Source organism: Siniperca chuatsi, linkage group LG15 (genome assembly GCF_020085105.1).
Source record: "Siniperca chuatsi isolate FFG_IHB_CAS linkage group LG15, ASM2008510v1, whole genome shotgun sequence".
Lineage (NCBI taxonomy): Eukaryota > Metazoa > Chordata > Actinopteri > Centrarchiformes > Sinipercidae > Siniperca > Siniperca chuatsi.
The window spans coordinates 5,024,025-5,038,195 of record NC_058056.1 but is presented as its reverse complement, the minus strand read 5'-3'; the positions used below and the strand labels follow the sequence as shown (position 1 = coordinate 5,038,195).

General features: G+C 39.5%; 1 protein-coding gene across 2 annotated transcripts in view; it reads left to right on the top strand.

Moving 5' to 3' along the window:
• The first annotated feature begins 657 nt into the window (after positions 1-657).
• The window catches only part of apoba (apolipoprotein Ba), a 38,885-nt gene continuing 25,371 nt past the window's right edge, over positions 658-14,171 (top strand). Inside the window, exons 1-15 of one of the 2 annotated variants that reach the window (XM_044166404.1) lie at positions 658-859; positions 2,163-2,204; positions 4,484-4,596; positions 7,258-7,403; positions 8,789-8,936; positions 9,289-9,441; positions 10,542-10,666; positions 10,744-10,820; positions 10,926-11,382; positions 11,671-11,815; positions 11,930-12,076; positions 12,393-12,604; positions 13,310-13,517; positions 13,610-13,780; positions 13,859-14,062. In XM_044166404.1, coding sequence (XP_044022339.1) covers positions 802-859; positions 2,163-2,204; positions 4,484-4,596; positions 7,258-7,403; positions 8,789-8,936; positions 9,289-9,441; positions 10,542-10,666; positions 10,744-10,820; positions 10,926-11,382; positions 11,671-11,815; positions 11,930-12,076; positions 12,393-12,604; positions 13,310-13,517; positions 13,610-13,780; positions 13,859-14,062 — 2,406 coding nt within the window. In that variant the 5' untranslated portion in view covers positions 658-801. Of the gene's footprint in view, positions 860-2,162; positions 2,205-4,483; positions 4,597-7,257; positions 7,404-8,788; positions 8,937-9,288; positions 9,442-10,541; positions 10,667-10,743; positions 10,821-10,925; positions 11,383-11,670; positions 11,816-11,929; positions 12,077-12,392; positions 12,605-13,309; positions 13,518-13,609; positions 13,781-13,858; positions 14,063-14,171 lie in introns of those variants that run through there. The other variant, XM_044166405.1, reaches the window with a different exon arrangement.

Here is a 14,171-nt window from a genome sequence, read left to right as displayed (position 1 = left end):
CAGTAAGTCATCAGCGTGAACCATACATTAATTTATAAGAAATATAACAGCAGCAAGTGAGTGGATATCTGTTCAGGAAAGAAATTACAGCACAACACCCTCTCTACCTTACCTTAAAAAATTACCTTCACTTAAAAATCAACAATATTAAAGAATATGTTGAGGCCAGAAACAGGATAGAGTCACCACTGGGCTTTTCAGACCAAAACTGCAGGTCTTACAGCAGGCCTCCCTGAAAAATGGCATAAATAGGAGAGGGGTCCCATTGAAATAGGCTATAGTTTGTACATTTTGTCACTACAGGAACAATACTGATGCTCATTTACTTTGATACTCAAATCTTGTGACTCAAAGCAGTCACAAGATTTGTTTCACTCATCAGTAGTTTCTCTATAACGATAGTAATTCTAATGTTCCAGGAGTTATTGACTAAAACATAAAGTTAATTGTTACAGTACCACAGTCCAGCTGATTGATAGCCTAGAATTTTAATCTAATTTTAATTCTAAACTATAGATGACAACAAGCAACAAGAACTACAGTATATGAGGTCTGGAGACACCTAGATATCCTCACCTAGAAACTGCTATTTACCCAACAATAACCTTTAGTGCTAGTCAGAGTTTGAACTTTGAAACAACCTCCCAGGCTTTGCTGTGTCTGTATACCTCTGGTACTCAGCAGGGCTGGGTTGTGGAGGGACAGAGAAGAGGGACATCATAAAAGATCTGGGTAGAGGTGTTGTTGTATTGGTCAAGACTGAGGGCTGAAGAACACAGAAGAAATCCTTTTATTTAGCCCATGATGGGTTACAGCAAGTTGTGTCTGTTACTGCTGCTGAGCAGCTACACTTTGGCTCGTAAGTAGGAATCCATTTTGATTCAAAGTAATTAGATTACAATAGAATTTGTACAAAATTTTAATGGATTAATGGATTTTTAAAGATTTTTCATCATTTGGAGCAAATTACATTTTGACTTGTCATAGAAAAAGCACAGGTGTTCCTAATAACATTAACAATGGCTCTGTTCTATTCAAGTGTCTTAGGGAGCCATGGCAGTGTGACAGTGAGACAGCATGCACAATACCAGGACCTAGAAACTCAAAAATGGAATTCAGCCATCATTCATTTAGTCAATTGCACCTGTGCTTTTCCATGTCAAAATGTCTTCTGTGAAAAAGGCCTATACAGGTGTGATAGTTCCATGGTCCTTTTGCATGCTGGCTCACTGTGACTCATTTGAATTGACATGTCTTAATCTCAATGTTTACTGTTATCCGTACATACATACATTAAGTCCTTGGTTAAAATGCATACATAGTGAGTGAACATGTTTGTTCAAGCGTTCATGTTTTAATTGAACAGCTTGCTAGATACAATAATTAAAATTTTGCTCAGTTTGCAGTTTAACAATTACAAATCCAATGAATGTGTTATATAGAAATGAAGGGGAAAAGGCAACAAAGAGCCTAGATAATCCCACCCTGTCACCCTAACCCACCCGATTCTGCTGTCTATCTTATTATTATACAGTTGTCCTTGTAGCTGGTGCTGTGATGGCAGATGTTAACTTCAGTTCAAAGAAGCTAACCAAGCATTCACACACACTCACACACTTTGGGTTGCCCAAAGACACTTCGACATGTGGGCTGGGGGAAGCCAGTGGATGACCTGCTCTACCACTAAGCCACAGCCGCCCCTTAATGTTAGGTCACCACTAACACTAACGCTAGCTAATGTCAACTTTTACTGTAGCTGTCTGTCTAATATCGAGCACTGTGGGCTTTAATAGCATCCCTACACTGTACTGTTTGATTGGATTAAATGTCTGAGTCTCATTCCACTCGACCATGAAATATGCAGGTTGTGCAATGAACTGGCAACCACTGGAATGGAATAGAAGGGGAGAGGGGGAGTGCATCATCTAGTGGCTGAATGTTATCAATGTTATCAATAGCATCTTTAATTAATTAATTTACTCAGAGTGTTTTGCTTTTCACTGGTGAAAGGGACATAACACCCAAAATATTTTCTTGCCCTTGCCTTTACAAGGCAATCAGTCCATTTTTTTCCACTTCACCACTAACTCTAATCAATAAAGTCTATTAATCGTATGTTTATTAATCATTTATATGATCCTTCACTCTGTTTTGTTTTCCAGAGGAAGGCAATGACAACAATGAACAAACTTCAACATGTCTGTGTAAGTTGCTATCTACACCTCAGTTACATTCACGTTAAATGTCCATTACTTGATCAACAAAACCTAACAACCTTCAAAATCCTTTTCTGAAAATTGTAATTGTTGGTTGTTTTCATTAGTATTCTGTACTATTTTGGTAAAAAAAAGGAAACATATAAGAATGATGCAAAATGCTTATATTGTACTTTTTAAAGGGTTGGTAAGGCCCTTCTGGACTTTGTCAGTTCCTCTAAGGGGCTTGACAGTGTGTGTACCTGAAAAGAACGGAGTGTGTATGTGCACAGGGTAGATAGAGGGGGGTAAGTGGTATGTTGTTGCAAACAGACACATTGACCTGCTAACAGATCGATGGTGGTTGTGCTAAACTAATAAACACATGACCTGTTTTCTGGAGGTAGCAGCAGGAGCTGATGGACTCTTGCTGTATATGATTCAGTACAATAGCTGTTATTCAGTGTTGGGAACATCATTTAGCTACCTCTGGGTCTAAAAGTCTGCTGCTAAGTAATGATGTGGAAATGATCCAATAGGGTTAATGTAGGAACATGACTGCATTGTTGGCTTGAAATTATTTGATCAGCACTTATAGTGGGCACGGAAAGTATTCAGACCCCTTTAAATTTTTCACTCTTTGTTTCATTGCAGCCATTTGCTAAAATCAAAAAAGTTCATTTTATTTCTCATTAATGAGAGACCCCATCTTGACAGAAAAATGTGAAGAAATGTAGAGAAATGTAGAAATTTTTGCAAATTTATTAAAAAAGAAAAACTGAAATATCACATGGTCATAAGTATTCAGACCCTTTGCTGTGACACTCATATTTAACTCACATGCTGTCCATTTCTTCTGATCCTCCTTGAGATGGTTCTACTCCTTCATTGTAGTCCAGCTGTGTTTAATTAAACTGACTGGACTTGATTAGGAAAGGCACACACCTATCTATATAAGACCTTACAGCTCACAGTGCATGTCAGAGCAAATGAGAATCATGAGGTTGAAGGAACTGCCCAAGGAGCTCAGAGACAAAATTGTGGCAAGGCACGGATCTGGCCATGGTTACAAAAGAATTTCTGCAGCACTCAAGGTTCCTAAGAGCACAGTGGCCTCCATAATCCTTAAATGGAAGAAGTTTGGGACGACCAGAACTCTTCCTAGACCTGGCCGTCCAGCCAAACTGAGCAATCGTGGGAGAAGAGCCTTGGTGAGAGAGGTAAAGAAGAACCCAAAGATCACTGTAGCTGAGCTCCAGAGATGCAGTAGGGAGATGGGAGAAAGTTCCAGAAAGTCAACTATCACTGCAGCCCTCCACCAGTTGGGGCTTTATGGTAGAGTGGCCCGACGGAAGCCTCTACTCAGTGCAAGACATATGAAAGCCCGCATAGAGTTTGCCAAAAAACACAACAAGACTCCCAGACTATGAGAAATAAGATCCTCTGATGAGACCAAAATTGAACTTTTTGGTGTTAATTCTAAGCGGTATGTGTGGAGAAAACCATGCACTGCTCATCACCTGCCCAATACAATCCCAACAGTGAAACATGGTGGTGGCAGCATCATGCTATGGAGGTGTTTTTCAGCTGCAGGGACAGGACAACTGGTTGCAATTGAAGGAAAGATGAATGCAGCCAAGTACAGAGAGATCCTGGAGGAAAACCTCTTCCAGAGTGCTCAGGACCTCAGATTGGGCCGAAGGTTCACCTTCCAACAAGACAATGACCCTAAGCACACAGCTAAAAAAACAAAGGAGTGGCTTCAGAACAACTCTGTGAACATTCTATACAGGCCCAGCCAGAGCCCTGACCTAAACCCAATTGAGCATGAAAATCCAACGTCCACCAACGTTCACCATCCAATCTGACAGAACTGGAAAGGATCTGCAAGGAAGAATGGTAGAGGATCCCCAAATCCAGGTGTGAAAAACTTGTTGCATCATTCCCAAGAAGACTCATGGCTGTACTAGCTCAAAAGGGTGCTTCTACTCAATACTGAGCTAAGGGTCTGAATACTTATGACCATGTGATATTTCAGTTTTTCTTTTTGAATACATTTGCAAACATTTCTACATTTCTGTTTTTTTCTGTCAAGACGGGGTGCTGAGTGTACATTAATGAGAAATAAAATGAACTTTTTTGATTTTAGCAAATGGCTGCAATGAAACAAAGAGTGAAAAATTTAAAGGGGTCTGAATACTTTCTGTACCCACTGTAGATCTTTGTACATTCCGGACAAAGATCTTACAGAGTCAATATAACCATGTAATACCATTATCTTATTGCAGTGGCATCCAGATTCAAGACATATAAGAAATATTTGTACCAGTACACCACAGAGAGCAGAAATGGTGTGGTGGGCACTGCCAACCTGAGGAACGGACCTAAAGTCTCTTGTCAGGTACATGACTGTTTATGTATCCCACTTTGTCAGTTCAATTCAGTTTTATTTATTTAGCTCCAATTCATTACAGAAGTTATCTCATTGCACTTTTCCTATAGAGCAGGTCTAGACCGTACTCTTTATAATATTATTTACAGAGACCCAAAAAATCCCACCATGAGCAAGCACTTGGCGACAGTGGCAAGGAAAAACTTCCTTTAAGAGGCAGAAACCTTGGGCAGAACCAGACTCACATAGAATTTTAAAATAATAATAATGTAATGGTAGTGGTAATGACAATATTAATAAAATAATAATAAGAATGATAGTGATAGGAATAATAATGATAAGTGCCAAGTACAATAACTTCAGTTTTGGTATGCTTAAAGTTTAGCTAACTGATTAGTTCCATCCGGCTTGATCGATAGATATAATTAGGTATCATCCGCATAAAAATGAACATTTATGGAGTGTTTCATAATAAGTTTGCCTAAAGGAAGCATATATAAGGTGAATAGAATAGAATAGAATTGATCCAAGCACAGAACCTTGTGGAAGTCCGTGACTAACATGTACAAACTGAGATTGATCTCATAGATAAGATTTAAACGAGATTAATGTTCCAATCTCTGTAATAAGATGTGATAGTCAATGGTTTCGAATGCAGCACTAAGGTCTAACGAGACAAGTACAGAGACAAGCTCATTGTCTGATGCAATTAAAAGGTAATTTGTAATTTTTAACAGTGCTGTCTCTGTGCTATGATGCACTCTAAATCCTGACTGAAAATCCTCAAATATACTATTGTTACTTAGAAAGTCACACAACTGATTGGCGACTGCTTTCTCAAGGCTCTTAGAAAAAAAGGGAAGGTTAGATATAGGTCTACAGTTGGCTAAAATCCCTGGATCAAGAGTGGGCTTTTTAAGAAGAGGTTTAATTACAGCTATTTTAAAAGGACTGTGGGACATAACCGGTTAATAAAAACAGATTGATCATATCTAGTAAAGAAGTGCTAACTAAGTGTAAAACATCTTTAAGTAGCCTAGTTGGAATGGGGTCTAAGAGACAGGTTGATGGCTTAGATGAAGAAATCACTGAATTTAGTTGAAGAAGGTCAATAGGAGCAAAGCAGTCTAAATCTATATCAGGTTTTACAGCTGTTTCTAAGGTTCCTGTGTTTGAAGATAAATCGGTACCGGTTGAGGGCAGGGCGTGATGAATGTTTTCTCTAATAGCTAAAATTTTATCATTAAAGAAGCTCATGAAGTCGTTACTACTGAGGGCTATAGGAATACATGGCTCAATAGAGCTGTGACTTTCTGTCAGCCTGGCTACAGTACTGAAAAGAAACCTGGGGTTTGTTTTATTAATGATGAGTAGTAGGCTGCTCTGGCATTACGGAGGGCTTTCCTATATATTTTAAGACTATTTTGCCAGGTTAAATGAGATTCTTACAGATTAGTGGAACACCATTTCCTTTCAAGTTTTTGTGATGTTTGTTTTAATTTGAGGGTTTGGGGGTTATACCATGGAGCTAACCTTTTATTATCTTGTTTTTTAGAGGGGCAACACAGTCGAGTGTTGTTCGCAGTGAGCCTGCAGCACTATCAACAGGATGATCAATTTGGGAGGGACTGAAATTAGCATAGGAGTCCTATGTTATAATGAGACATAGTATTGAATTAAATGCAAATCGAATCACTTCCTTAAATTTAGCTATAGCACTATCAAATAGACATCAAGTGTAGAGGTTTTTGCCTAATGGCATGTAGTCCAGTAATAGGAGTTCAAAAATTATTAAATAATGGTCTGATAATGAAGGATTCTGTGGAAAGACTATTTAAAGTTCAATTTTGATACCATATACCAGAACAAGGTTGAGGGTGTGGTCAAAACAGTGAGAGGGTTTATGTACACTCTGACAGAAGCCAAATGAATCTAATAATGAGATAAACACTAAGACAACAAGGCTTTCAAATGAGTTATAACTGGTCAGATTTGGCAGGGGCCCTGAGAAAACTCCATAGTCCAACATTGTATTTTGCATATGTACACTCAACATTAATTTTAGTGACCTCTAATTGGTGTAATTGGGAGTCGTTACCGCTGATGTGAATAACAGTCTTACTGTATTTACGCTTATCCTTAGCCAGTAGTTTTAAATAGGATTCAATGTTGCCCACTCTGGCCCCAGGAATACATTTGACTATGGTCACTGGTGTCGCTAGGTTCACGTTTCTCAAAATAGAGCTGCCAATAATCAGAGTTGGTTTCTCAGAGGATGTGTGGCTGAGTGGGGAGAACTTGTTAGAAATGTGGACAGGTTGGTGGTGAACCATGGGCTTCTGCTTAGGGCTATGCTTCCATCAGACAGTCACCCAGCCTCCCTGAGTGATGAGTGGCTATGAGTGCTTGAGCAGATCCAATGTATGTTTAAATGTACAGCAGATAGTTTGTCACTATAATGAAGAATCAAACAAAATTAACTGTGATGAGCTAGAGCAGCAAAAATACGCTACCAGTAACACACAAACACCGGCGACAATACGCTTACTTCTGCACGTCACACACAGTGAAGTGACTCTTGATTCAGTGGTTCACTGAATCAGAATGTTCTTATCTGAGCTCCCTCCCTGTCTCTCCATTGACCCTGTGTCTGCTGTCACATATCTTTAGGTAGAGATCGAAGTCCCTCAGACGTGCAGATTAATCATGCACACCAGGGACTGTGCTCTCAGTGAGGTGTCCATCATGGATCCCCAGGGCCAGCTGGTCTACAGGCAGTCCTCCGGCTCTGAGGCCTTCCAGGCTGCCATGGAAAAGTTAGTGCAAACATTCTGCACATGATCTGATACACATGCAATAACATGATGTGTCTTTTGTAAGTTAAGACAAAAACAAGTTAGATTTTTTTGGTGTCCATGTTGAGCCTTGACAAAGCAAAATGATAAAAGAAAAGAAAAGCAAACTAAACTCTACACAAATTTAATCCCATCCTGAGGCCCTGCAGGGCAGGTTGCTGACAATGTAAAAGGGGTCAATGTGACAATGTAAAAGGGGTCGTGGTGATGAATCTGCAGAGAATTAGCACTCTGCAGCTCCCCTTAGTTTTTCAGAGCTTTATAGTGAGTTTCAGCTCATTGTTTAGCTATCCGGCCCACAATTTTATTGTTTTGGTTCACTCTCACCGTTCTCATAGCATCATTTTCAGATGCAGCAGGCAGCTGTTGTCAGTGAAAAAGCTCTAAAAACTCTCTGTACACTACCTGCTCAGCACCAAACAGCAGACAAAGTTAGAGACTAGTTGATGAACATAATGGAGCATTTAGCAGCTAAAGAGCCAGATATTTCCCTCAGGAGTTGGTAGAGGCCCAAAACAGAGCTAAAAGGAGAGTGAATATTGGACTTAAATTTGCCGGGTGGACAGAAACACAACTCCAAATGAATGATAATATTGCTCCCTAACTGATGGATGTGAAAATAACTGTTTACTAAGATGTTCGCCATATCAACTTAAAAGGTGATCACATGTCAATGTTGTGTTTACAACTCGTTTCCGCAGCCCCCAAGTGGCCAAAAAAATCAGGTATTGCAGGTTTAAAGGTATACATTTTGAGAAAATACACGTATCAGCTTTCTTCCCAAGAGTTAGACGAGAATATACCACTCTCATATTTGTCCTTTAAATATGTAGCTGCAGCCAGCAGACAGTTATCTTAACTCAGCATAAAGACTGGAAACAGAGGGAAACAGCTATCCTATCTCTGTCCAAAGGTAACAAAATCCACCTACCAGCAGCTCTTAAACGTCATGCCCTCACTGTTAGGTTGCCAAACAAGCAGTGGAGACTTCAGGAAGTCACTGCACCCGGCCAAGAAATAGTCCTGCACATAACTCCCCATAAAACCACAACTGGTCTTTTTTTACACTTTTTGTACGGATAATAAGTGAGCTTTAAAGTTAATAAGTGTTAATAAGGGAGCTTTAAAGGTACTGGTAGATATATTTTGTTACCTTCAGACAGAGCCAGGTTAGCTGTTTCCCCCTATTTCCAGTCTTTGTGCTAAGTGCTATATTGTGCCAACATTTGAAATTAACATACAGTACATCTTTCTGGTGTAAACATAGTGTGAGCCTATACTGAGTTAAATGACTGATCATGTTTACTGCAAAATATTACTAAGTGATCTGTCTTTTCTTCATCCAGGAACCCTCTGAAGTTCACTGTGGAGGACGTCACCAGTGTCCAGCTCTACCCCGAGACAGACGAGCCAGTCAACATCCTCAACATTAAGAGAGGAATCATTTCAGCCCTCATGGTGCCTATCAGGGAGGATGAACAGAACAGCCTCATGGTTAGTATCTTCTCACAACCCAAAGTGGCTTTTTTAAAAATTTACCTGAAAAGGCACGACTACAGCATGAGGGCCTAAGACGCGTTATATTAGATGTACATTTAATGATCCCCTGAAGGTAAACTGGGTTGTTGCAGTAGCAAGTGAGCATAAAGTACAGATATAAATGGAGTACACGCAGAACATGAAAGATAATAGGAGAAGTTCATGCAAAAGAAAAGAAAATGGCAGAAAAATAAAGATCAAATTTAGTTAAAATGGCAGTCTGTCTGCACTTGCATGTGGCTTTGTCTCCTGTATTCTAAAGCTAATATTCATGAGAAAAATCCCTTTGCGTTTTTTTCTTTTTCAGAGCACAGTGCACGGTCAGTGTTTAACAGACTACCTGGTGAATGCCAGGAAGGATATCGCCACAGATGTGACTCTGTCCAGAGATCTGTCTCAGTGTGACCAATTCTACAGCAGGGAACTAGCCAACAGCCCCCTTGCCCTGCTGCAAAAACTGGTAAGGCATTTGTATCTGCCTCTAGCCTCTTACTGGAAGACTGTCTTTAATGCCACTTTATTGTGTGATGAAGGCAATTTGGCTTCTGAAGAGAACATTCTCTTTGCTTTCTTCTTTGTACATGGAGGTCAAAGGTCAGTAAACCTCAATACATGATCATAGACTTCAGGAGAGGAGAAGGTGGGAAACAACCTCTTGCCAGGGAACTAGTTGAAAATATGAAAGAGGTTAAATTTCTTGGCACTATAATGTTTGCTAACCCTAATATCTTAAAGTCAGCTCAGACATCATTCTTTTTGTGAAAGCTCAAAAAGTGTGTCAAAGGGCACTGTGGTCCAGTTTTTTTAGGTTCAGTTGTGGAAAGCGTGCTTACTTTCTTCACAGTTTGTTTCTTTATTATTATTTGTGGTATTTTGCTTATGTTAATATGTTTAGGTCATTTGACTCTTGAACTGTAAACCTTTGGCTTTTGTTTTTGCTTTTATATTTATAGCATTTTCTCTATTTTAATATGTTTGATTTATTGTATTGTATTGTACTTCACACTTATTTTATTTTATACTTATACCCAATTGGTACTTAATTTATTTTCTGACCTGTATTATAGTGTATTATATTTTTTGCTTAGTACTTCTATTCCTGTGTGCACTGACGTGATAGTGAGCTGCTGTAACAAAAGAGTTTCCCCTCGGGGATCAATAAAGTATTTCTGATTCTGATTATATATTAGTATGCTATGTTAAATGTTGTCCTCTCTGTCCTGCACTATGAGCTCAGTAAGGCAAGTTCCTAAGAACGTTTGTTGCAATGGCAAGTTAACTCAACTAAACTATTACACTACTGATACATGGATACACTGGTATGGCATTTAGCTTCTATGTGAAATGAAAAATAACTGGCTCCATCTGTGTGAACTGCCAATCATTTTGCATAAAGTGTTTTACATTATGTAAAAAATACTTTCCTTTGTCAGTCTAAAAAGTAATTTTGGTGCATAATTTGCCAAAGTAATTTAAGTCTTCTAAAGTCAATTTTTTTCTGTGACTTGAAATTATACATTAACATTAACACACATAAACATTGTGGATTTTTGTTTCCAGCATCGCCCCATGTCTAAGCTGATAACAAGCACTCAAGACTGCAACTACCAGTTTGATAAGAAGGGAAAACACATCACGACAGCCATGTGCACAGAAAAACACATCTACCTGCCCTTCTCCCATGAGTAAGTCGTCACCTTAGTGATGTGTGTATATAGTGCACTGTTATTCCCTTTGCATCACCTTCTAATCTGCCTTGCAGGGACAATGGAATATCATCTGTGGTGACCCAGGATCTCACCTTTCAAAGCTCTAAAAGGATTAACAACAGAGTATTTGGTGAGTGATCATTTCAAGCATGTCTGCTGTGCCTGACATGAATAGTTTAAGTTCACATGTCTTATTGGCAAATCCAAAATTAATGCTAAATATGTGTGTACACAGATGTGAACCCCAGGCAGAGCAAGCCACTCCACTTTGAAGACCCTGATGATAAAGCTCCAGTCCAGACAAAGGACACTGTTCTGAGCACCCTGCGGGACCTTGTGGCTTTGGCAGGCACGGACCAGGGTCAGAAGAGGACCAGTCTTTTCCATAAGCTGGTGTCCAGCCTGCGCGTCCTGAGGAATGAGACCCTGAGCCAGACAGTCACTGAGATGTTAGATACATCAGGCTGGCTCACCTGGCAGGCCCTGTTCCAGTGTGGAACCCCGGAGTGCACCAGCGGTATCCTTCAGGCTATTAGGACCATTGATGGGGTGTCACTAGAGGTTGACGCTCTAGTCTATGGGCTGAGTCTACAGGCTAACCCTGATGCTGCACGTGTCCGAGATATGCTCAGCATGGCTCAGTATAAACAGAGCAGGGCAACCATGTATGCTCTAGCCAACACAGTCAAGAAGTAAGTAAAATAGGTAATTCTAGCCTTAAAAAACAGACTGATAATTATGACACGCAATCAAAAAAATATATTACTATATATTTATTGTTATATATTACTAATGTAGAAGACCTGTTAAATTTTAATAAAGCAAAACAGGACATAAAGCAACATTTATGTCCTTTGTTAGCCAACTTTGTAACTGTTACAGGTGACCACTAGAGGGAAACCCTCTGAAACGTAATTTTTAAACACAATCTATATCCATCCAGGGCATCTTATTATATCTTCTCTGTCTTTGGTCCACAGGTTCCATAAAGGAGAGGTTACTCCAGTGGTCACAGATGTGTCAAAGTTCATGGAAACACACTTAAATGACTGCTCGGGAGAAATCCTTGATTATGACTCTGATTTTCCAGCTGACCCTGAAGAGATGTCCTTCCTTGTACTGAGGGTACTGATAATCATTCAAACATTTCATTTACTGTATTGTATCTGAGTCAGCTCTTGCCAGGGAATCTGGCTCAGGGGTGCAGTGCCCCAAATTAATTATTTTTCTAATCTCCAGGTTGTTGGTGTCATGGGTCAAGCTATGCAAGCTGTCAACCCCAGCCTGATTTCCTCTATTATGCGGTGTGCTAAGAAAACAGACATTCCATTATCAAACCAAAAGGCAGCTATACGGGCCTTTAGGTTGATGGATATCAATGATGAGGTACAATTACTTCACACACACACACACACACACACACACACACACACACACACACACACACACACACACACACACACATTTGTTGCACAGTCATTGTAGGGTGATGATGACCACAGCATATCATGGGAATTAATTGACAGTTTGACTTTTTAACAAATTCACATACAAGCAAAAGCAAAAAAGAGAACTGACTTACTGAAACTGGAATATTGTAAAAATATACTATATGCACGTTGTCATATTTACATAGTGGAATCCTCTGCAAGTATTGGCTACAACCAGTCAACGCAATAATTTGTCATTTGATCGACCACAGATCAGAAACGTTCTCATGGAGGTGTACCAGGATGCTCAGAGTCCTGTTGAAAAACGTGTAGCATCCTACCTGATTCTGATGAAGAACCCAGACCAAGCCCTGGTTAGAGACATTGTGAACAATTTGGAGAACGTGAGGGAGGAGCAGCTCAAGAGCTTTGTGGTCTCCTACCTGAATAACATCCGCAACTCTGATGAGCCACAAATGCATCAGTGAGTAATCAGCCAGCAATAATATTAGATAGTTATTACCTGTACAATTAATGAGTAATTTACACAGAGGTTAATTTCATTTATAGCTTCTTAGCACATTAAAATAAAATGATGATGAAATAAAATTTATGACATAAATCCTACTACATAAACATAATACCACTGTATGCTACCCACCTAGCACCAAACTGCAGACAAACAAAGACACAGACATAGCTGGTGGAGAAATTCAAACAAGTAGCAGCTAAAGAGCCAGACTTTTTTCTCAGAAGTTAGCGGAGATCTAAAAGTAGAGTGAACATCGATATCACATTAAGTGGCCAGAAAAATTACTACAAGTAAATGCTAATGTTGCTAAGTTTCTGCTGGACATGGGTAATTTCTTACTAACCCGATAGCCATAGCAATTTTGTAAGTTGATAAAATGTTAGCGTTGTGGCCAAAAATCTATTTAGTCAATGAGACATAAAGATAACCCCTTAAGTATAATATTTCCCTTTAGTATTAGGGATTTAAATTGAAGCCAAAGTAAGCATGTACAGTGAGTAAAGACAATGGTGTTTCAAACATTATGGGGCATGGAAAATGAAAGAGACAGAAACCTTTTTCCTACAATCTCTTTTTGATTTGAGAGAGAAAATAGAAATATTTTTGTTTTGGCACTGTGCCATCTTAATAAAACCTTCTTTCTTCTCCTTACTAAAGACTCAGGGAGCACATTGAGTTGGCCTTGAAAGACCAGCTATCACCCACAAACAAGGTATTTGATGGCATTTCACACAGCTACAAAATAGACTCTCCCTTGGGCTCAGTACAGAGCAACATCATCTTCGATGCCACGGACACCTTACCTAAAGAAGTGATGCTGGAGACCACTCTAAAAGTTTTTGACTACAACTATGACATCTTTGAGGTATGTTTCAATGGCATATTTGTTATATGTGGTAAAAACATACAAATTAGCTTTGTAAAGATTTTTAAACACACAAAACTCTCCCCTTCAAGGTTGGTGTTGAGGGAACAGGATTTGAACCAACAATTGATGCTCTCTTTGGAGAACAGGGTTTCTTCCCCGACTCTATCTCCAAAGTCATGTACTGGGCAGGTGACAAAGCCCACATGCTCAGAGAGGTTTTGGACAGAATCACCCCTGACAGAGACAGTATGAAGAGACAGGTGAAATGATTTTTGGAAACTCATAAATATTGTGCTTGTAGCCAGGAACTAATACATACACTTGTAATATCTCTCCAGGTACCACAGGATCTCCTGAAAGATATCACAAACAGTGTACAGAAGCTCATGGATGACGTGCATTTTTCTCCAGCCCCTGAAGCTATAGCCTATCTTCGGCTTCTGGGAAATGAGATAGGATACATAAAGACCAAAGAGATGAGAAAGATGGCTGAGACTCTATCCATGTACTACCATGTTTACATCAGGATGCTGCCTATCAAAGTAAGCTCAGTTGTTTCCTGACATGAACTTTGCAAGAGAAAAAAAATGAAAAACATACGCCCACAAAAAAGGGAAATGAATTCCCCAAAATTTCAAGGCACACTGCTTC